General features: G+C 37.3%; 3 protein-coding genes across 4 annotated transcripts in view; 2 read left to right on the top strand and 1 right to left on the bottom strand.

Annotated features, from left to right (window-relative positions):
• LOC133328321 (protein ultraspiracle) overlaps positions 1 to 24,120 on the top strand; it is a 163,650-nt gene that overhangs the window by 60,557 nt on the left and 78,973 nt on the right. The window contains exon 1 of one of the 2 annotated variants that reach the window (XM_061536887.1): positions 13,409 to 13,412. The exons of the other annotated variant lie outside the window; for it this stretch is intronic. The gene's annotated coding sequence lies outside the window, so the exon portion shown is untranslated. Of the gene's footprint in view, positions 1 to 13,408; positions 13,413 to 24,120 lie in introns of those variants that run through there. 2 annotated transcript variants of the gene reach the window in all.
• LOC133328332 (serine/threonine-protein kinase par-1) lies at positions 4,164 to 11,311 on the top strand. The gene is made up of 12 exons (XM_061536902.1): positions 4,164 to 4,308; positions 4,375 to 4,491; positions 4,550 to 4,613; positions 6,943 to 7,058; positions 7,238 to 7,408; positions 7,471 to 7,594; positions 7,652 to 8,871; positions 8,929 to 9,053; positions 9,120 to 9,235; positions 9,309 to 9,708; positions 9,776 to 10,862; positions 10,943 to 11,311. The coding sequence occupies exons 2-12, from the start codon at positions 4,450 to 4,452 to the stop codon at positions 11,309 to 11,311; spliced, it is 3,834 nt and encodes a 1,277-aa protein (XP_061392886.1). The 5' UTR covers positions 4,164 to 4,308; positions 4,375 to 4,449.
• LOC133328330 (G-protein coupled receptor moody) lies at positions 18,093 to 23,796 on the bottom strand. The gene is given in 4 exon segments (XM_061536901.1): positions 18,093 to 18,495; positions 22,678 to 23,238; positions 23,300 to 23,538; positions 23,611 to 23,796. Coding segments are annotated over 4 exon segments (1,389 nt in total).

Here is a 24,120-nt window from a genome sequence, read left to right as displayed (position 1 = left end):
AAATTTAAAAAAAATGTTCGGTATTCGGATAAAATCTCCTTGTACCGGTACCAATGGTTTCAATAATTTGGACTTAATTTCTAATCGATTTAGTTGTTATTTGGTATTGAGGGTTTTCACAGAATAGTAACTTCTCTTCATACAGTAAGTTATTGCAAAATTACTTAAAATTTAAATTTACTTTTTCAGACTTTATTTGACATATAAGCAATGGTTTTCACAATTTAATCCCACTGAGTTTACTATATCCAGTATAATGTAAACCACGGTACAATAAATAGGTGGTCCATTTAGCGCAGCTGATGACTCGATTAACTGTCAAAGTGTGTAATTTCTACATGTATTCGATGTGCAATGTTGCCAACCATGTGAAATATTATAAGGAAGAATTTGACAGATGGTCGAGACAAAAACATGATACATCACCTTATCATTTCATCATGATGTAAACGTACTATTATTAAAGAATAAAATGCATAATATAAAAAATGTTCTTTGAATTAATTAATTAAAACCAACAGTTGATTGAAATACTTCAAATTGTACTGGATATATCTTACGCAGACACAGCTACTATTTGTTCAAATAGACTTTCGATCGTTTTAGGGATTAGAGACTGATATTCCCCTAAATTTATTTCGACATACAAAAATAGAATAAACGCATTGTTTCCCAAAATTTGACCATTTTTCTGTAGTTTTTTTTTATTATTTTTTAGTGTTTCTTTCTATTTCTCTACAGTACAATTAAAATGTAATTGTTTTTTATATTGTTTAGATAAGTGATTAAGGCGAGATTTATTTTATATTCTGAAACGGCGTATGTTTGTGTTTCTTTGAATTTGTGTGCGGTTTTTTGGCGGATAGTGTGGGTAGGCTTTGTTAAATTGTATGGAACATTGCCAAGTAAAGGGATAATCAATTCGCTGCAGTGATTCATAAAATCGCAGAAATAGGGAATTTAATAGACAATCGTCTTCTTCTATTTAATATAGAATGGGATTTCAAGGACAAGGACATGTTATTTATTGTTACCAATTATCTAGCAAGCATTTATAAAAAGTGAAATTTAAAAGCAATAACGCAATTGCTCATTTATTTGGTAATGAAATAATTTTAGATTAAATAACATGGGATCATTTCATTCCATCTGTTGAAAAAGGAAAGCTTATGGAACTACAGTAGAACATAATAGTTGAATTTGAATTTAAATGCAAAAAATAACACATTTTAGCCTATAAGACATGGCATAATTACAGAAGGTAGTCTCAGTTGAGAAATTAGTAATGGCAACTCACCTAATAATTTCAAATTGTTTGAAAAAAAAATCCATAAAATTTTATGCATGTCGAATGGCATATTTTTTCAAAAATTAAAAATGTATTCTTTCTTTAAATGAATATCTATTTCTTTCGATTAATATTGTTCTTAAGATATAACTATAGATTTTACAACTTATATTTATATATTATAGAGGCTGGGGACTTTAAGATATTAAACATTTTGTAATTATTGCCACTGAACACGTGTTGTACGTACATTTCGAAGGAGGAAATTTTCATTTCAATTTTGAAAGCTGAATGTTGTCAACAGTAAAATTATGAAAAAAAAAAATGGAATCATATGTCTGCATGAGACTTCCTTGTGTAATTATGCCATGATATAAGCAAATAAATTTAATAGTACGTTTACATTTATTTTGTTAACCCAGTGGGTTTCAATTGTCAATTCCTTTTCATATATGTCAAATAAATCCTTATAAAATAAATGTGATATATTATTTATTTACCAACTTAAGATCATTGCTTATATAAGAAAGTTTAGTAAGATATTCTCTGAAAACTAGTCCAATCAATGCGAAAACGACTTACAAAGATTTTTAAACACAAGTTACTAAAAGTTTGCATATGATATCAACAATTTTTCATGTGCACGAATACTTTTATGAAGTAATTTAAAAATTCGAATTATTTTAATTTTAAAAATTATACGATTATAAATTATTAGAATTTTCAAGGGTGGCTGTTATTGCTCGCAATGTTCGACCCATTATGTCGATGTCGTTGGCGTAGGCGAATAGCAGTGCTGTTTTGTGTACAGAGTGTTTTTCAGTTCACCTTTGCACCTCGTATGATCATTTCCAGCAGAATGTTAAACAGGTCACATGACAAACTGCCACCTTGTCTGAATCTTCGTTTCCTACTTTAACTGCTGATTTTCCAGGAATACCGAACGTTTACATGGCTTTAAACACCTCTGAGCGGAATGTGGCTTTATAGTCGACGAATAGGTGGAATGTGTCGATGTGTTTCTTTTCTTTTCCAGGATTTGGTGCTGTGTGAAAATCTGGTCTATAGTGGATTTGTCAGGTTTGAAGCCACTTTCAAAAAGGTCCAATAATATCATTGACCATTGGCTTCAGTCGTTTAAAGGGCACGTTGGATAGCACTTTATATGCGATGGGAAGGAGACTAATTCCTCTGTAGTTGGTACATATCGTCTTGTTTTGTGGCACAGAATATTGAAGTTCCAATCAGTGGCCATGAATTCCTCTAGCCAAATTATACTAATCAATTGGTACATGCTCCTGATCAGCATCTGACCACCGGTGTGGAGTAGTTCGGCTGGTAACCCACCTCCTGCTTTATTATTCTTCAGTCGGTTTATTTATTATTCTGACCTCACCTTGGCTAGGTGGTATACAATCTATATCGCCATCTCTTATTGGTTCTGGGGTATTTTCTTTACCGCTACTATTTGGTTGCAGAAAATTTGCAAAATGCTCCTTTCAGATCCTCAACACGCTACCTACATATATCTATCAACAGGTTTCCCTCTTCATGTGCCTGCACCAAATCCTTCGGTTTGTTGTTTTTCTCGTTGGTAAAATTTCCGGACTTCATTCTGACTTCTCTACATCTCGATTTACTCACGCTCACGGGTTTCTTCTTCTATCCATTTTTTTAATACGTTTCTCCTCTCTCCTTTTCTCCCGATAATTCTCCATCGCACTGAGTGCTTCTACTGTTTGCAGGGTTGCCCTATACGCTGCAGTTTTCACCTCAGTAGCATTACGACACTCCTCATCGTACCATAAGTTTCTTGATGGTGGTCTTTGGTACCCAAGGGTTGCATTTGCTGTAGTTTGTAGGCAGTGAGCAATTCTTTGCTATTGTGCTTCTATATTATTATCGGGACAATGAATGATATTGACTAGCGGAGTAGGTCACTGTTACCTCTTGTGTTATATTAGGTTGCCCCTTTGCTGCTACATTATGACGAGTGCGAACCTTGACTGGCACAAGGTAATGTTCCGTATTGATATTCGATCTTCGGATCAACGGAACGTCTATTGCGTTTAATGCCTTCCGCCTATCACAACATGATTAATTTGATTTCTCACTGTTTGATCGGAAGAAAGTCAGGTGATCTTGTATAAATGGGGTATAAAAAATTCTACTAACATGCATTTTATCAAATCAAAATGCCCGACGATAGGCACAGCTAGTTTAATATACATATAAGACCTTCAAAATACCAAATATTGAACTATAGCGGCAAGTCCATACATTCGTTATTTTTTCGTTTCAAATTCAAATTCTTAAACTTGTAATAATAGCGACAAATGAAAGAGTAGAGTTTATGATATTAGTTGTGGGGTCCATAAGAATAGCGTCTACCAAATATATTTATCTTTGTTTTAAAAATTATGTCTTGAGTCAAAATTATTATCCACATAGATTATAATCATTATTTATTTGCATATTTTGCAGTGAATTAAAATGAGGATGATATGAGTGAAAACAACTGATGATAGCAACAAATATGGGAGAAAGTGACAACGAAGAAATCAAGACAAAGAAAAACGGCAATTCTGAAACGAAATCCGCAACAAAATCCCAAACGCAAGATGAACGAACTGATGTTGGCTCCAGAAATGGTAAGTCCTCGAAACTGATACAATAATCAAATATTCGATTATTCATATGTGACCTTAATCGAATTTTCAGGTGATATTGGCATGGAAAGGACACGGAATCGCGTGTCCTCCTCATCGTCTTCGTCGACGGTGGGTGGCGGCGGCAGTGGTTCCAGGGATGAGACCCATGCGGAAGCCTCCGATACAAAGGAGGCGATTTCAGCAAAACAGAAACTCGACTCGAAGGGACATTCGAGTCTTTTGTCAGGAAAGGATAGTCTAAAAGTAAAGGAACCGATTCGTGTCGGTTTCTACGATATTGAAAAGACAATTGGTAAAGGAAATTTTGCCGTAGTCAAATTGGCAAGGCATCGTATCACCAAAAATGAGGTACATTATTTAGTATTATTATTCTAGTTTGCAATGGCGACTATAAGTTATATTTCCCTCGAACAGGTTGCAATTAAAATCATTGATAAATCCCAATTGGATGCAACTAATTTACAAAAAGTCTATCGTGAAGTGGAAATTATGAAACGTCTTAATCATCCCCATATTATCAAACTATATCAGGTATATAGAAATTGTTTTTTTTAATATGTAAAAATAATAAGGTAAAATTTGTTCTCAGGTGATGGAGACAAAAAATATGATTTATATCGTATCGGAATATGCCAGTCAAGGGGAAATATTTGGTAAGTTGTAATTTATATTATTTTTTATTTCCCAGTCGAGATGAGTAGCGTGGTTAAAGTTGCAATTAAAAGGAAATCCATCGTAGTTAATTTAAGTTCATCAGTCGAATTAGGGATCAGGAAATATTTCAAGAGGCCCATACATTTTTTTCAATTATTTTCATGTTATAAAACTACGTCGCATTACAAACGGGTGATAAACTCGCTCAGGTGGAAAATGGACGTTATTTTCATGTTGGAGAAATTATGGCGCCCAACGAGGAGCATTATACAAATATATTTCTAATTATGGAAATATTTCTAATTATAGAAATATGGGCCGCCCAAACAGGAGATCTAAACTATATTCCCTAATTATTTTGATGACATGAAAATTATGGCGCTCAACAAAAATGGCGACAAAAAAACTCCTAAAAAATTTTCTAAGTATTTCCATTATAGAGCGACCAATATGGGATGTAAAAAAAAATTACTTGTGTTCTTGGCATAAAAATTATGGCGCCCAATATAAGGACTAGAGAAGTAATGGTGCCTAACGTGTGGCCATTAACAAATATTTTCAAATTATTTTCAATGAGGGCCCATTAAAATATAATTTCTAATCATTTCCATACAATTATGGCGCCCAACATGAGATCAAAAAGTCAACATTTTGTGAAAGTTGAATTAAAACTAGGATTCCGATACTGTGTGGCCAAAACCGAAAACAAATTACGTGAGATGTCTATAAGAATTAATCTTAATTCTTTTCCGTCGACCTTCGAAATTATTTCAATATTGCCCTTTACATATCGTCAGCTAAAATGCAAAAAAGCGTAACTAACAAAAGCATAATTGTGTAGGAGAAGCAAAAAACAGTTTTGAATGAAAACAATAAACATGTCATGTGAAATGAAAAAGTATGCCCGGCAGGGTGATATTGCATATGACGAATAAAAGACTATATTTTTTTAACAAATTTAGTTTAATGGGAGTCATAACAATTAAGTAAAAACGTGAATTTTTTGTTATTTACGCCTTTTTGCATTTATCAAATAAACCCACTTGCAGTTACGTCTTTTTGTTTTTTGTTAATAGACATTGACATTCACAATATTCATTCAAAAAGTCAATTTTCAATTTTTTGTTAGTTACGCCTTTTTGCATTTTAGCTAACGATATGCTTTAACTATTTCTTTTCCAGCTGCTTGTATGCCTTGAGGTTCATTGAACTTCAAAAATTTAGAAAACATTTCGAAATCATGTGTGAAATGTTTTGTGGATAAATTGTCAATCAATTAATCACTTCCATATACTTTTTGATCCTTTGGATAAGTACTGAGAGCGGTATTAATATTAAAGATGGCAGAATTCTTGGCAGGTCTTTCATCTGCAATCCATATTCAGCAGTTCCTTACCCAGTGCTGCTTCGTCTTACAATAAAAACAGGAGTCCTCTTTCTTAGTAAATTTCTTTTCATCTTTGTCTCTGCTATTTCTTTTGGGCTTCACAAATAATGCCTCCTGTCTTTCATTGGGATCGGTGAAACCTTTCAGAAAGTTTCTTTCATATAGGCATATTTGCATCAGCAACTCATCGAACGATTTATTTTCTTCCCTTGTGAGCATCATCCAACTTGAATGGAACATTTCACACGAAGTGGGTAGAGTATGCAGTATTTTACAAATGAGGATCATATCCGGCAAAATATTTTCTCCCTTAGTCCAAAATCAGCTGTTGAACTCATCTCATAGACCTTTAAGTTTGGCAATATGAGCCGATGCATCTTAATCTACTTACTTCCCACTTGAAAGAAAAAAGTTCGATACAAATCTTAGATAGTTGATCCCTTCACGTGGCTTCCAAAATATTCATAAGCGCTTTCCATGTTTCACATGCAGATTCCTTATTCATAACTTGTTGGTTTATCTCATCCGTTATGGTATTAGTTATTACTGTCTTCGCATATGTCCTGGCTTTGCGATAAACGGGTCCTTGCTTCGCAATTTTATTGTCGATGACATCCAAAGCGACTTCATAACAGTCCAAAATATACCTGACTTATCGGCCAGTCCGATGCACATGCTTTCGTAAATTCCATTACTTCTTCCTAGATGGTTACCTTTTGATGCAGATATCCTTCAATATATATCCTTTAGCTTCCTTTTTGAAAAGAAAATCTAAATTCTTGTTTATCCTTTTTAATGTAAAAACATATTTGAAATTTATTTTTGAGACTCATAAAGTATTTTAAATATTTTCAAATCTCAAAGCCTATTAAGTTTCGAATATCAAGTACAATATTCACGTGTTTACTTATTAATCACTGTATTAATGTTTCTATTTGTAGATTATATAGCGAAATATGGACGAATGTCGGAAAATGCTGCACGTTATAAATTTTGGCAAATTTTGTCAGCTGTGGATTACTGTCACAAAAAAGGAATTGTCCACAGAGATCTTAAGGTAAATAAATGGAAGAAGTGAAAATAGGGATATACATAGTATAAGGAAAATTGCAAGTGATGATGTTGATCACTTGCAATTCTCCTTATAGATTAATTGCAATTAATGTACTTCGCCTGCAAAAAAACTTTTCATTATATATTTTCAATGCATTAATTTTCTCACCTCTCTCCTTGTAGGCTGAAAATCTACTTTTGGACAATAATATGAATATAAAAATAGCAGATTTTGGTTTTTCCAATCATTTTAAAGTTGGCGAATTGCTTGCAACATGGTGTGGTTCACCACCGTATGCCGCACCAGAAGTATTTGAGGGAAAACAGTACACAGGTCCAGAAATTGATATATGGGTATGATATGAACCGAAAAACGATTGCAAAGAGTTTTCTAATATGCTCTATTTTTTCTGTAGTCCCTTGGAGTGGTCTTGTACGTGTTGGTCTGTGGTGCTTTACCATTCGATGGTTCAACATTACAAAGCCTCAGAGATCGGGTGTTATCTGGTCGTTTTCGCATACCATTTTTTATGTCCTCAGGTATGTTATACTTAATACGTAGAGAACATTTTTCAATTGTTTGCCCACCTCTTCCAGAATGCGAGCATTTAATACGACGAATGTTGGTGCTGGAACCATCACGCCGCTACACAATCGAACAGATCAAATTGCATCGTTGGATGTGTCCCGAAATACTGGAATTGTCGAATATTGCCAAATTCAATGTCAACATGGACGGCACCACGAACATTGAACCCAACGAGGACATATTGCGCATCATGTCCGAATTTGCTGGCATACCACCGGAAAAAACTCGTTCTAGTCTAAAGAAGAACAGTTACGACCATGTCGCTGCCATTTATTTACTACTACAGGATCGGGTCTACAATAAGAAATTGCAGCAGGAACAGAAACACCTGCTAGGGAGTGCTTCTTGCAGTACCGGTAGTACTGCATCCATATCACTGCCAAAACACTCGAGTATAAGTAAACAGCATGCCCTGACCGGTTCCACACTCTCGCAACTGTCGACGGTATCAACGGCCGCTGCAGCCCATCAATATTCCTCGAAAATGCTATACAAACAGACTAAATCGAATTCGACGGATCAGCATCATCGACTGAAGTCTGGCCATGTCCTGCCGCCCGAGGAACACAATCAATTTGTTAGGGACCACTACAGTCTCATGGCAAGGTTGAGTCGCCAGACGTTACTAAGTGAACGCGGTCCACCAACAAATGCCGAACATTTGCTGCAGCCGAAGTTGACCGACAGCCAGATGCGATATCACTTTGAAAGGGTGGGCCGAATGTCTCGACAAGATCTTAGCAGCAGCCAGCTGCCCATAGGTTGTTCATCGTACGGCATTGACAATAATAAACACTCAATATCCAATTTAAATTGTCGAGACATTGGCTCATCCAATCATTGCCTCAATGGAGGGCTGCCAACTACCACTCTGCGATATGCCGATGATCGTTCAATGCGTGAACGTCTCTTTGGTGGAGTTGGAACGGCAGGAGCTGCTAACTTCAACATCGAGGAGAGTATCCTAAAACAGAGTTCAGAAGACTGTAGGCTTTTGTTACAAAAGGCCACTGCCATATCCGAATCCAAAAACAACAAACACAAAACCAAAACGACTGAAGCCAAACAAAAGTCCGACACTAAGCTCAGCGATTCCAAGTCTATTTCAAGCTCAACCAGTTTTGATTCTTCTTCGCATTTAGATCAAAGCCTTAGTTTTCGTTTTAAAATGTCTGCCGAGGCCACTAAACTATTTCAGACATTGCAGGAGAGTCCTCTACCACTGGAGGTAAGTTGCTTCGATGCCATAGAGTAGCGTTGATATCCCTTCAATTTACCTATACAGAGTCCAACGCAAGAGAACGACATTGAAACACATCCAAGTGTCACAATCAACTTCGGTAAAGATCGCACGACATCGCAGTCATCCGAGAAGGATAAACAAAAAAATTGTCTTGAAAACTATTCCAGGTGAGCGTTGAGATATATCTACACATGTATTTGTTTTGAAATTTACATTTCTCCGATTCTTCGTAGTACCAATGGCAACGAAAAATCTACAACGAAGAGCTCTTCGAACAAAAAGGTTTCCGCGCAATGCAGCTCAAGTACGGACGAGGGTTGTGAAACTGACATGGGTAATGATGCCAAAGGTATGTGACAGCAAATCGCCAAATGAAGTTCATGACAGTAATAATCCTCACTCCTTCCCTGGTTTCTTTTTAGACACATCACAATCTTCGACGGACTTGCGCAACCAACGCATACAGTCATACGCCAGCAGCAGTTCATCGAGTGGAGTTATCGGAAGCTATTCGAAGAGCCTTAGCCAAAACCTAAGTCGAGCCTCATCAAAGAGCAATTGCTCCACATTCGAGAGCATCGATTTCAACTTAGTTACCAGTATTGATTTAGCCGGTAGCTTGCCATCGTGTGCTAGTAACTCTACCATTGCAGCTGCAGTATCGGGAACCAGTGGCAGTGCTACACCTGATCAAACCTCGGAAGGCTCCTTTTACAATAGCAACAATTCGTGCGTCTACATGCCACCGGTAACGAGTACATCATCCATGTTGTCGACCAAATCTACACCCTATTCCGACAAACGATCTCCAATTCACTTTCGGTATGTATCTCCCAATGACGTCGCACCCTGTGCAATGTGCCTAACATTTTAATCATTTTCATTACAGGGAAGGTCGCCGTGCCAGCGATGGACTTGTGGCCCAGGGCATTGTCAGTGCCACGGGACCTCTGCACAATGGCTCTGCTTATGGCAGCTATCGTTACGACACTCCACACAAGCGTAACGGTTGGCTGGAACTACAACAACTGCAACGCGAAGCCCACACTCTCAAGTCCAAGTACAGATCCAATCTGCCAATGGACGAATTCAATAACTGTCAATTTCAACATAGTCAATTCTACACCCTGTCAAACAGAATACCTGCAATGGATTTCCATCCCACATATTCGCCGCATTTAATGCGAGCCATGGAAAACATGGAGAACTTTCCCGAAAAGAACGGTGGTCCCATTCATCCGTCTCTCTATCATTATATGCGCGTAGACGCCGCAGCGAATGCGTACCCGGGCAGCTTGCCCAGGCAGGATCCCAATCTAATTCTTAGCCATATGAATGCCGCCACGGCAATGTTGCCAATGCAGAAACCTCCACTGCAACAACAACTGCTGCAGCATCGATTGCTGCAACAAAAACGTCAATTGTTTCAGAAGCAATATGCTTTGGAGGCCCACTTGGGCCGGCCTCATCACCTCATAAGGGAGCACAGCTACAAACTTAGTGGCCATCCGCCGCATGCCGTCACACCGACAGCTACACCACCACCGCCTCCTCCTCCCGCCATGCCACACAATGATGATTTCGTACAGTTGCAGATGTTCGAACGCAGCAACAGCAAGCTTCATCAGAATTCTCTCACTCCGCTGGCAGTTTACAATCATCATCACCATCACAATCAGCACAGCATCAATAGCTACATGAAGACGACATACATAAAGCAACAATCGGCTGATGTGGCCGTAATGCCACCCATTGCCCAAGGCAGGAGAAGCCCCAATATAAATCGACATGCTTCGGAAATATGGTCGGCGACAGGAGCCAACAGTGGTTTAACAGCGGCCGTGGCAGCGGGAGGAGCAACGCCTCTATTGGACCATCGGAAAATGTCTCCAGTGAAATTGGAAAACGGCGCCAGCCGAGGATCTGTTTCGGCGCCGTCACCGTCGCCATCCGTATTACCACCGCATGCATACCATGTAATTGTGAATCCATCATTTCTTTTATTTCATAATTATTAATTTATCGATTGTTCTTCTTTCCTCCCCTCCGTGTACAGCCATCGACATCGTCATGCACAACAACACCATCATTAGCACTATCGTCATCATCGCCATCATCGTCGTCTGTTGCTGCGCTGGCTTCAGCTTCGGCACCCGCCTCATCTTCATCCATCCAACCATCCACCACCAACACCTGTTCCTCGTCGTCGTCGTCCTCCACCTCATCAACGTCATCCTCATGTTCCACAAAAACAACAAACACAGCTCCTCTATCGAAACAACCACTACCACCACCAACACCAATGCAAGCTTCCGCAACGGCTTCATCACAAATAAATTTATACACACCGAATTGGCAGACTGTTATAAAACCGCTTAGCGAAAGTCCCATACTCGAAATTGCAGAGCATTTGGAATCGGTTTAAGTTATTCAAATTTTATTTGAGTCTATGCCTATCTATTTACTGTTTTATATATATATCAACTATATACAAATCTCTATACATACACATATTTATGCAGCATATATACGAAAGGTAAATACTATAAATAATATGAACTATACATACTTACGTACATATATATGGGTTTATTTTATTATATAACTATATAAAACAACAATTTATAATTTTTTACTATGTAGTTAGCACTCATAATCCCTCGGATGTAGGTGTAACCTATTTATTCAGCTTGAATATCCTTTTTTCATAATTATGCCACATAAAATATTTTCTTGATCAGAATAAAATTCTATGTCGATTTAGCCATGTCCGTATTTTGAAATCACGATACTGAATTACCTGTAATTTGGTATTTTTAGTTCTCAATATATGGCGAATCTTCCTACTAAAAATTCTTAATATTGACTAAAGTATTGCAATATCCCGCATATAACGTCTTAGCCGACTTTAGGACTACAGTAACATGAGTTATTTTGCTGCATGCTACGTTAGCATATCTTCCTGTGTGTCCTCACCATCTTCGTCGTAAACCTTATCGTCGCCAACATCGTCATCGGAATATGAGACACCCCCACAGTCTCCTCTACAGCAGACTCAGAACCTGGCACCACATTTTCCTGTAGAATGGTAGGAAATGCATGGTTTTCGCAGTTTAACTACAATGGACAGCGAAATCGTAGATTTTATGAATCGGAAAAAGTCGCCGCGATCCAGGAATCCAAGCTGACCGATACATGTAGCTTGCACTGCTGCGATGGTTACAAAGTGGAAGGATCGCACTAGAAGCTGAGGTGGAGAACTTGCGCTCTTTTTACACCAATCCGTACAGTACAGACCTATGTCACCTGACCTAGACTCAAGTGGCCAATACATGAAGTGTATGGGGTAACAATAAACTGTCGTGATAAAGGTGCTTAACGTGTACTTCCCCCTGTCAAATAGTTTTACCCCGCGTTATGTACCCGAATTAATTCACTTTTGGAGGGTAATAACCATGTGGTGCTAGGGGGTTTCATTGCCCATCATGAACTTTGCCAAAGTAATTACCAGATGGGTACACTGCTGGCAGAACAAATAGACAGCAACTGGATGAACCTGAAGTAGAGTACTTAACAGCTGTACTCAATCTGTCGTTAGCCAACCACATTGTTCTTGAAGCCTGGAAAATAGGAAGTGTGGTCACGCTACTGAAGCCAGACTAGGATGCCAGCAGAGGTAAATTTCCCTTCTGTCTCCAGTAGTAAATACACATGAGTTACTACCCCTCCCTGTGAGGGGAAGTAGGTCTCCAGTTCCCGAACTGTAACGTGGATTTCAGAGGATGCACAACATTAAACGCCACGTGTAAGCAGACGACTCAACCGGAACAGGCCATGCGATAGAACAGTTTTAGTGGCTTTTGACTTTTTGAAGGCCTTCGATACTGTCAATCACGCCAAGCTGTCACTTGCGGCAGCTCTTGGCGTGCTTATAAAGAGACCTTGTTGACGGTGGTAAGCTATGCGGCGCCAGTGTGCTTCGCGAATGTAAGCATTGGACGAACATGGAAACCTGTCAGAATGCCGCTCTGGGAACTGGAACAAGTTGCCTCCCTATGACACCAGTGGATCATTTACGCGAGGAGGCTATGTTCTTAGCCGTACATCGCCACTATAGAATGTTGTCGATGTACTACCCGCGCATGTGCTATCGCGGAATCATCCATGCCATTCCCCCCCTAGGCATGTAAGGAAAGACCTATATGATCTAGAGAGAGAGGACCAACGATATAAGAGAGAACACTATATCAACAGGCTTATCGAAAAGGAATTACTAGCATTCACACGGAATCAGTGACCCATGCTGCAGTTCTTGGAGTCCACCCACCACCAATGGCAACAGACGAACGACAGCTGTCTAGACAAACGAGAGTGTTTTTGGCACAATAAAGATCAGGAGGGTCAGTCGCCTCAATTCGTAGTGGGCACAACCAAAAGACATTCCCTGTGTGTGGACTCATGATACGCTGCATCTCTGCAACTGTATTGCTAAATCTAAACCAAATCGAGCGTAAGCGTGTGAGAGCGTGTTAGAATGTCCAGGGTCTGAACTGGGTATAAGGTCACGGTACATTTGTATTAGTCTTCATTCACTTCCAAGAGTTTTCATTACCAGGAATTCTCAATAAAAATTATGAAATCATAAAACAAATTTATATTTGACTGAAAGGAGAAATTTTATATTTATTTATCCTTCATTAACATATTTTGAAAGTCAAGGCATTACAAGATAATCATATCATTAATGCTTGATTTAATGTGATAAATGTTGATTCCATAAATCCAAGGGTAGGTACGAGCTTACTTCTTTTTTTTATTCGAATTTAATTTGAAAGAACTTTCCTTTTTATTACTCTGAGTGCGCCATGGGCTTATTTTAAATTCAGCTTTAAATTTCTTGTTAAGCTTCTAAAATATTCACCTACATACATACATATATACAATAAATATACAAATCAATTATGTATTTAATAAACTCCAATAACAAATTACATTCCAATGTACAATAATATATAGTCAAGTATACAGATATATATATACATAGAAATGAAATCCATTGCACTATATTCCTACATACATCAATCAGTTCATATACACACATACAGAACATATATGCGATTTAAATGTTGTATAGAGTTCATGGAACTGATAACCTTTGAGTCAGTTACATGAATCGAATGTAGCATATAAACGACACAATACATACATACATACTTACAACGCATAGTACGACAACAAAATGATAATCAAATAATGTACACATCATCAATCTTTCCCACAGCGACATATTTTTAATCAATCTGTTAATTAGTATAGAATCGACTAGAATCGTTAAATATCCCCCCTTAAAAAAAGAAAAAAAAAAACAAACTAGACTCATATAGCTAACATAAAAATAAAATAGTAACTAAAACCAAACCAAAAGTATAATCTTTACGAACGAATATTTTTGGATTTTCGGCTATATTCTGAGTATTGCAACAAACCGTTGACCCTTCGAAAGTTATCATCATAGTAGGATGAAGCTGAATACTGAATATAAACAAAACAATTAATAGATATTCTGTTACATACGTCTAAACTAAAATTTAGATTTTTTCAAGCTCAATGAAATAAAAAAAAAACAAATATCCGCTTTAGACTATTTCAATGTCTGAAAATTAAAGAAAAAAAAAAACAATAATGATAGGATTTTCCTATTACACCCGCTCTAAATAAAATTTATAACTTTATAAACTAAAATAGGCTTAGACTAAATCAATTGCAATAGATTGGCGAAAATTATTTAAAAATAATAAAAAAAAAATGATAAAAGCAAAATGGCCAGCATTTGCCCATAAATTACTTGCAAACAATGAAACATAGTTGTGTTACTAAATTCTAGTTAAATTTTTTGATTAGCATTGAGGAAAAAATTACGAACGATAACAATAATATTATAATTATTATACTGAACATTTATTATTATATTAAAAACAAAAAATAAATAAATAAATAAACATACTAAACAATAATAATGCAAACAATAAATAAAACAATTGTTTATTATTAATTATGACATAAATTAAAACATGAAATAATAACAAATATCAATTATTCAAATGCATTTATACACTTTAATATTACAAAACAATTAAAATGATGAATAAAAACAAAAATAAAAACAACAAATCAATTACAATGAAAACAAAATACTAATAAATTATTGGAAAAAAAAAATAAATGAATAGTTGAACATTTTTGGTAAGTGAGTGATGATTGAGTGAATGACAGATCATCGCCCAGACGAAACGGCTATAGGTTGAAATTGGAATGTTTGGAATGTGGGTCACTGATGGAATGTTAGAAATGTGTACAAAAGGGTTTTTGAAAATTCGAAAATTCCTTTTCGGATCATTTAAAGATTTTCTTCGAGGTCTCTTTTGACGGAGGTAAACAACAACCTTATCGGAATCCAAGGAGAACAAACTGGAAGAAATTCACGGAGGTAACGAACTCCCAGCTGACTCTTAATACAAACTTAGGAACAACTGTGGAACTCAATGGGGCCGTGAACAAACTAACGGACGTTCTGCTTAGATGCCATAAGGAATCCTGTCCGCTCACATACCCTGGGAAAAAGTCTCAGCCAGTGTGGTGGAACAAGGAACTTGGTGAACTCAGAAATGCGACCAGACTACTGTACAAGAGGGCGTATAAATCTAAACTCGATATTGATTGGAACTCCTACAGAACTAGTTTCAACAAATACAAGAGTGAGATAAAACGCGCAAAGAAAAAGTCTTGGATAAGTTTCTGTGAGTCGATAGAAGGAGTCAACGACGCTGCTAGGTTTCGAAGATTACTATCCAAGGATCCGAAGTCCATCGGAAGTATCAAGAAGCAGGATGGAGAGTGGACGGACTCAGGTTCTGAGACTCTTAATCTCCTAGCTAAGACTCATTTCCCAGGTTGCAAAGATATGGGTACCATCGACGGTGAACGTGATGACACTCAACCTTTTGCGACTCCTGATGTGAATCTAATTGGCAAGGTGGTTAACAGAAATAAGATACGATGGGCAGTCAGTACATTCAAACTGTATAAATGCTTCAATTTGCCTCGCCATGTATATATATGTGATGCTTGAGGGGATCTATAGGGCTTCTTTGACTCTATCGTATATTCTGGATTTTTGGAACGAGGTAAAGGTTACGTACATTCCCAAAGCAGGGAAACCAAGCCACTCATCCTTTCTCCTCAAGACTCTCGAAAGACTGATCGACCTGGAGATTAGGAGTCGCATAGACACCACCTCTTTTAGAAACTCACAACACACATACATAAAGGGCAAGTCTGTAGAATCTGCACTGCACGAGGTGGTTGGCTACATTGAGAGGAATATGGAAAATTCAACTTTTACGATGGCCGCCTTCCTAATTATAGAGGGAACTTCTAACAACGTTAAACTTGAATCCATAAACCATAATCCATAAGAAGTTGGCATTCCTGATACCCTTACGTAGTTGATAGATAAAATGCTAAACAGCAGAATTATAAATTCAAGTGTGGGGGATACAAAAATCAGAAAAACGTAAACCCGGTAAAAAGTTCTAATGTATATGCCGTTTAACCTAGCCATACATTCCAGCAGAGAAACCCTTCTATAGGTCTTTGGGAAATACGTTTTCTCATGAAAAAAAATTAAACGCATTAATAGGCGTTGGAATTTTCGGATTCCGATAATCCAGTGAAGAGTTATCATGCCCGCCATCAAAAAAAGGACTTTTCTTTAATCCCATAAAACAATAAAAAAACAAAAACAAAACAATTTTGTAAATTATTTTTCTTTTCCTTTAAATCTTCATATATATATATGCAAAGTTACAAACCTTAAAAAGCTTTGGTATTGATTTACCAGCCCATTGAAATAATCTAGAATGGCTATTTTATTTCCCAAAACCTCTTGAATTTATTATAAGTACTTGGTAGCAGAGCAATGTTCGGATCCTCGGACCTCTGCTACCAAATACTTGTGATAAATTCAAGAGGTTATGAGTGCTAACCTTGCTCTGCTTCTTGAATTATAATATTATAAGTATTTTATATAAAAAAATAAAATTTAATTCATTGCTTAACATGCACTTAGGGCATTTTATTATAAAAAAAAAACTTTAAAAACTATAAAAGCTTTGACTGGCAGAGGTAGTTGTCAGATGTTTCGTTCTATTCGATTTTGAATTCATATATCAATAATTTGGTTCATGTCTAATAATCATAAAAGCAATTGAATCGTTAATTAACAGATGTGTTATTGTTGGTTTATGTCTTAACTGCGCTAATAAATTATGTGCTATTGCGATTATGTCCAACATGTTCGAAAGCGGATGAGCTAAATGCAAAATGGAATAGAATAAGGTAGGTGTTTCCGCAAACGTTTTATTCCATACCATTGTGAATTCATATGTGACAATTATTAGGTTTATGTCTAATAATAATTATCAAAACAATCGAATCGATAACACATATCGATTACATTGTTGGTTTATGTCCTAACCAACAATGTTAAATTGCGTGCTATTGTGATTGTTCGGTATGTAATTGTGAATTGGAACATTTTGGTATTAAACCCAGCTAAATATTTGTAGTGTAAGTCTATGAACAGAAATATGTTTAACCGTTCATTAAACTATTTCGAAAAAATACAATTGCTCTTCGAACTTCGAAGTACGTAATACAATGAATATCTATCAATAAATATTTTAAAATTAAATTTCTTATATATAGTACAATGAATTTTAAATGGTTTCTATTTATAAATCGTAATTGATTTATTGTTAATAGTAGTTAATGTCCTCTCGTTTAATGAAATTCATGTACTAGGTCGAAAATACATCGATCGTACGAATTTTCAAAATTAAACAAATTCTAGTATGACAGAAAGTGGTTTATTAAAAATAAAATAAATAAAAATAAGAGAAAATATGATTTTTTTTTTCAATTTTTTGGGTTAATTTCATCTTTCCATTAACACTATAACCTTAATTTGTGTGTCCGTGTGTGTTTCTAGTATTTATAATTTTATTTATTATAACATTCATGTATGGCGTTTGTGTAGTATACGAAGTTCTTATAAAAAATTTACAAAAAATAAAATAAATATTTCAAAAATATAAATACCAACTTTTTTTCTTAAATTTAAAACTATTGCACAAAATTCACAAAAGTTACGTTTTCGGATTACGATTGAATTCTTTATTCAAGGAATTGCCTTCACACCGACACCGCAACAAATTCCAATAGGCTTGCCGGTATTCTGACGACATCATCACATAAATGATCGGATTTATACATGTCGTCATATAAACCAACAAATAGCCACTTATATTGAAGATATGATTATCGGATAAACCTTTCCAGATTTTCGTTAACGTTATTGGTAAATAACAAATTACGAACGAAACGAATATGACTAAAATCATTTTCAACAGACGTCGATCTTTCTGGCTCATACGTCCGGGATAGATGGCCGAGGCATTCGATGTATTGACCATTGAAACGTAGTGATTTTTACGTGGACTGAAACGGGTGAACGATGTCCTTATGGAGGTTTTAATGGGGTTTTTATTTCTAAAAGGGAAAAATCATGAAAATACAGTGGGTGAGTGTGTGTTGGGTACTTACCGAGAAGTAGTTTCCTTAGCTGGGATATTATTGGATTTTTGTTGTGACTGATTGGACTTATCGGTATCCTGAAAGATATACAATTAATACAAATATTTTATTTTAAACTATAACATAAAAATGTGTAATATTTCCGTATTTCTGACTTAAACGCGGAAAAGGGTAATAGTTTTTTTTTTAATTTGAACGATACCAAATTGTAGTGGCTGCCTCCATAGTGCAGTTATGGGTAAGTGGATTTATCAGGAGAGTTGGAATGCTACACCGTTTTGTCTTGGACCTAGTTAACATTTTGAGAATGTGTTAGGTGCCATACCATCAAATAACATGTAAAAAGAGGGGTGGTTTATACCACCACATGTCCTATATTAGGACATACATATACGCCTGTAAGTGGCCCTGTTGTGCGCTTTACAGAAGAAAGAAATTTCAGAAGAAGAAGTCATGTTTGGATTTTATTGTCGACCCCCTAAGGTCGATTTTTTTAAGAAAGCTATAATTTCCTAAGAATTGTTTTCGGAAGCTTGAGAAGGCTGGGCAGTGGCACACGAAATATTCTAACGTTTCGCTGTCTTCTACACACGCTCTACACCAGTTGCTTCCCTCGCTTTGTCCTATCCTCATCTGGTTCTCCCCATAATTTGTTTGTGTTTTTTTTTGTGGGGACGCGTTGCACTAAAAGTTTTGGTATTATTTACATCTGTTGTAGATCGTCGCTTGCACATTTGACTTGGTACCCATATGACCATGCCGCGAGAAATTATTTATGGTTTTTATACATTCTAAGACAGTTTTGGATTTAATTGTTTTAGAATTATTGTTTTAATGGCTTGTTTACTATCTGTCATTATATTTTTTCTATCCTGGCCAGGGTTTCATTTCAGAAACTCCGTTATAGCTTGAACCTATTCCTGTAGGATCGTATTGTGTTCTGGTAGACGAAGTGATATTTCGGTTTTACGTTCTTCAATGAAAAATTCCAGTCCCGATTTTCCTGCTAGCTGGGAGTCATCTGTGCAACAACAATACTAGGGGGCATATTTGCTAGTGTTCCGCTATCCCATGAGCACCTGTCTGATATCAGAGTTTATCAGGTTTTGACTACTCTTATTTCAAATATTCGGTCCGACTCAAAACTACTAATTGTGGATCCGATTGTGGGCTGCACTATATTTTGTTGTGGTCTATTATGTCCGGTATCGATCCACTCGTTCATAGCTTTAAATCTCAAATGCGGCGTTTGTTTCATATCTCATTTGGATGTCAAGTGGATGTATATACAATATAGTCTCCAAAGCTCTATTAGGTGTTATGCTCATTGCCCCATATATACCTATGCAGCATCTTTTATGGACATTTTGTCCATTGCTGCTCACCAGACGCATATGTTAGGATTTGTCTAATAATGCTGTTATAAATGCAGTTTATCATCTTTGGATTAAAACCCCAAATCGAGATGTACAGGAGTCAGAATGAAGTCCGGAAATTTTACCAAAGAGTAAAACGCCAAACAGTAGGCTTTGGCGCAGGCACATCCTACTGTAGAGATGAAGATGGAAACCTGGTGACAGATACAGATGGCGTGCTGAGGATCTGGAAGGAGTATTTTGAAAAACTTCTCGTATCCAAGAGTGGCGGTGAAGATGAGGTCAGATTAGCTATTAATCGTCTGAAGAACAATAAATCAGCAGATGCCATTGAGTTACCAGCAGAACTATTCAAGATCGGTGGTCAGATGCTGGTCAGGAGCATGCACCAGCTGACAATTTGACTATAGGAATGCATGTCCAATGATTGGAACCTCAGCATCCTGTGTCCCGCGCACAAAAGTCTCCTTAAGTCTCCTTCCCATCGCATATAAAGTGCTATCCAGCGTGCTGTGTGAAATACTGAAGCCAATGGTCAATGACATTATTGGATCATACCAATGTGACTTCAGGTCTGGCAAATCCACCATTGACCAGATTTTCACTCTGCGTCAAATCCTGGAAAACCCTCGAAAAACACATCGACACATTCCATCCATTTGCCGACTATAAAGCCGCATTCGACGGCCCTATCCGTTCAGCGGTTTCTGCGTTTCGCATTCCTAAAAAATTATTACGGCTATGCAGGATAACTTTGACTGGTACAATGTCAACAATTAAAGTCGGAAAGGACCTTTCGAAGCCCTCCAATGCCGAACGAGGATTCAGACATGGTGACAGTCTGTCGTGTGACCTGTTTAACATCCTGCTGGAAAAGGTCATACAAGATGCAAAAGTGAACAGAAATGTCACTCTGTACACCAAACAGCATATGTTACTCGCCTAAGCCGACGACATCGACATAATGGGTCGAACATTGCAAGCGTTAATAGCTACCTTTGAACGAATTGAGAAGGAGTCTGTCAAAGTGAGACTTGTAGTAAATGGCGAGAAAACCAATGCGCAAGACGTCCAGTAGACTGTGGAACTTGAAAACTACAGCTTCGAGGTAGTGAACGATTTTATATACCTCGGTACCGCCATAAAAAAACTAATAACATCAGCTTTGAAATCCGTTGGAGAATAGTTTGCTGCTATGGTCTAAGTAAGCAACTGAAAAGCAACCCACCCCTCGGCAGACCAAACTCACACTCTATAAGACGCTGATATTACCCGTGTTGTTGTATGGACCTGAAGCATGGGTATATGCGCAAGCAGATGAGGCAGCTTTTGGAGTGTTTGAGAGAAAAATTTTCCGCAAGATCTGTGAGCTAATCTGCGTCGATGGTGAATATCGCCGTCGAATGCACCATGAGCTATACCATATATTCTCGGACATTGACATAGTCAGACGGATCGAGCTGCAGCGACTATCTTGAGAGAATGGATGAAGATGTTCCAGCTCAAAAGGCATATAAAAGCGAGCCAAGTGATGGTTCCGATGGAAAGATCAAGTAGAAGACAACATCTCGGAAAATGGTATTTCAATTTTTTAAGCTCGTCTTATGGAACATGCGTTCTGTCATAAGCAACCTAAGTAAGTAAGTGAAGAGACATATCTCCGTCTTGGCTAGATTTACGTTAAGGCCCCTCGGCCTCTCCCAATTATAGGCAATATTTAACACCGTTTCAGTTTTCCTATATAACACGTTATGATTCTTTCCCCTCAGAAGTATTAAAACATCGTCTGCATAACAAACGGATTCAAATCCCTGCTCAGTTAAGGTCCTTAAGAGACTATTGATTGTGGTAACCCACAGCAATGGTGATGAAATCCCTCACTGCGGGGTCCCTTGCGCTACTTTGTATTGATGTTTATGTATTGTAGGCTGCAGTGTATCCATCTATTCCTTAGCATGTGACTGACCCAGGCTATGATTGCCTGGTCAACTCGAAAGGTCTCTAAGTATTGGATAAATGTTTCAGCTGACATTATTGAAAGCTCCCTCGATATGGTGTCAACTGTCCGTTCCATAGTTTTGAGTTAGAAAGAAGTTAGGCTTATTGGCCAATAGAAATTTGATGTTGTGTAGTCTTGCGGGCTGGAGTATAACACTACCCTGACTTCCTGCCAGGCTTTTGTATACACGAGTTAAAGAGTGCTGCTACATATGGCGATATATTGCCCACCTCTTTTTGCAATAAAGTTGGGAAGACGTTGTCTGAGCCAAAAGCTTTGAATGGTGCGATGTTCTTAATTGCATCACGCATAATTTGTTGATCAATCTTAGGTTCCTTGTATCTTTCCTCTCTTAGCGCCGTTGCTTCATCAGATGTCGATGTGTTCTGGGTAGAAGTGAGCTTTCATGAGGTGTCTTATTGTTTCATCGGGTGTCACTATTCTGTTACCCCCCTCATGTACCATGGTTTTGGTTTGAGTGCGGATGTTTGATAGAAACTATCAAATAATCGGAATCAGTAATCGGAAACCCTCATATTTTATATGTATTTCATAAATAACTGCTCTAATTATGCCCAAAAATTATATATTTGGGTCATAGTGAGACTGGAGAGGCAAAGCGGTCTTACGGCAGATTATGAAAAAAAATACATTGCGATCTACACCTACATCTGTCTAAAGTCCATCTCACGCAAAAATTGAAACCAGCTGACTTTTAAGGACGACTTTCAAAAATAAAGATATAGTAAACTCAAGAGGTACCTTCATACTTTCTAACACATACTTGCAAAATATATACATACCTGTGAACAACTCGATGCCGGATCTATTTCATTGGACGTTTTCGTATTGGCATTTTTATAAGAAATCGGTAGATTTTCCAGCGAACAATTCACATCAATGTACTCAATGTCTTCATTGACACCAAATGGACGCAATGCCACATCTTCGGTTTTTGCTACGATTTCCTTGGCCTTCTGTTTTTCCGCAATAGTATTTAACTGTGTCTTTGAATCATTGGGTCGTATAGTTGCGGGGGTTGACTTAGATGCCGGATCCCTTGTCCGAATTGCTGCCTTTCGCACCAAATAGAAAATTCGTGCATAACAGAAAACAATGCAAAGACACGGTACCATAAATGCCAAAACAAAGAGAAATTCCTTGGGCGTATGGCCATTGTCACCAGGTAAGATCGAGCAGGAACCAATTGATATATCGAGTCCGAATTTTCCCCAAATACCACGCCATGTGGGTATCATAATGGTGAAACTCAGCAGCCATGTACCCAGAACCATTAGGGCCAAATAGCGGCGTTGATAAATCCTAAAAGAAGAGAATCACACTATCAAATGATTTTTTCAAACCCCAGCGTAGTTGTACCCACCTGGTATATTGACGCGGGTGTGCTATAATTACATAACGATTAATAGTTATCAATGATACGGTGAAAAGCGATACCGCCAATAGGCCGTAACGCAACAAAGGAAATAGACGACACAAGAGATCGCCATGGATCCAGGCGCGTCGTAGAAATGTGGATGCGGCCAAGGGCAAATTGAAACAGCCGAACAGCAAATCGGATACTGAAAGGTTTATTATGAACATAGCTGTTGAATTTCGATTCTGTAACGAAAAAAATGCTCAGCACTCGAAATTTGCTTACAAATTTAAATATCATTTTCACTTTCAACTCACCTGTTTCCCTCGTGATAGGGCAAATATGGTCAATATATTCCCCGGCACACCAATAACAACAAAAAGTATACAACCAATTGTGGCTATGTTAAGTAGTTCATCGGAATAACCTGCAAATAGTTCAGTTGTTTCGCTCGGTATTTTATTTGGTAGAGTAGTGTTGGATGGGGATGATGACGACGACATTTTTTCACTACAATGAAAAGAATTTAGTAAAAAAAAAAATTAAATAGAATTAATTGGATTACACATTTTATAAAAATATATAACATGATATTCATTCGACGAATATGGCAGAAAAAAATAAGCAAGGTCCCAAACCACTGCACAAGGTGCGTCATTTTTTGGCAACGATAGATGGCAACCCAAATACCTAGGACAGGCTACAGCAGACCATTACAGATAAAAAAAAAACAAATACAACATTGAATTAAAATGGGATACATGTGTCTAGTACAGCGAAAAATATTGAGATGAGCACAATAAATTCAGGGCTTTGAATTCAAACGG

The sequence above is a fragment of the Musca vetustissima genome, unplaced genomic scaffold (genome assembly GCF_032173495.1).
Source record: "Musca vetustissima isolate MV318-11 ecotype Yass unplaced genomic scaffold, APGP_CSIRO_Mvet_v1 utg4332, whole genome shotgun sequence".
Lineage (NCBI taxonomy): Eukaryota > Metazoa > Arthropoda > Insecta > Diptera > Muscidae > Musca > Musca vetustissima.
Note: the sequence above shows the minus strand (reverse complement) of the source record. Positions and strands in the feature narration are given on the sequence as shown.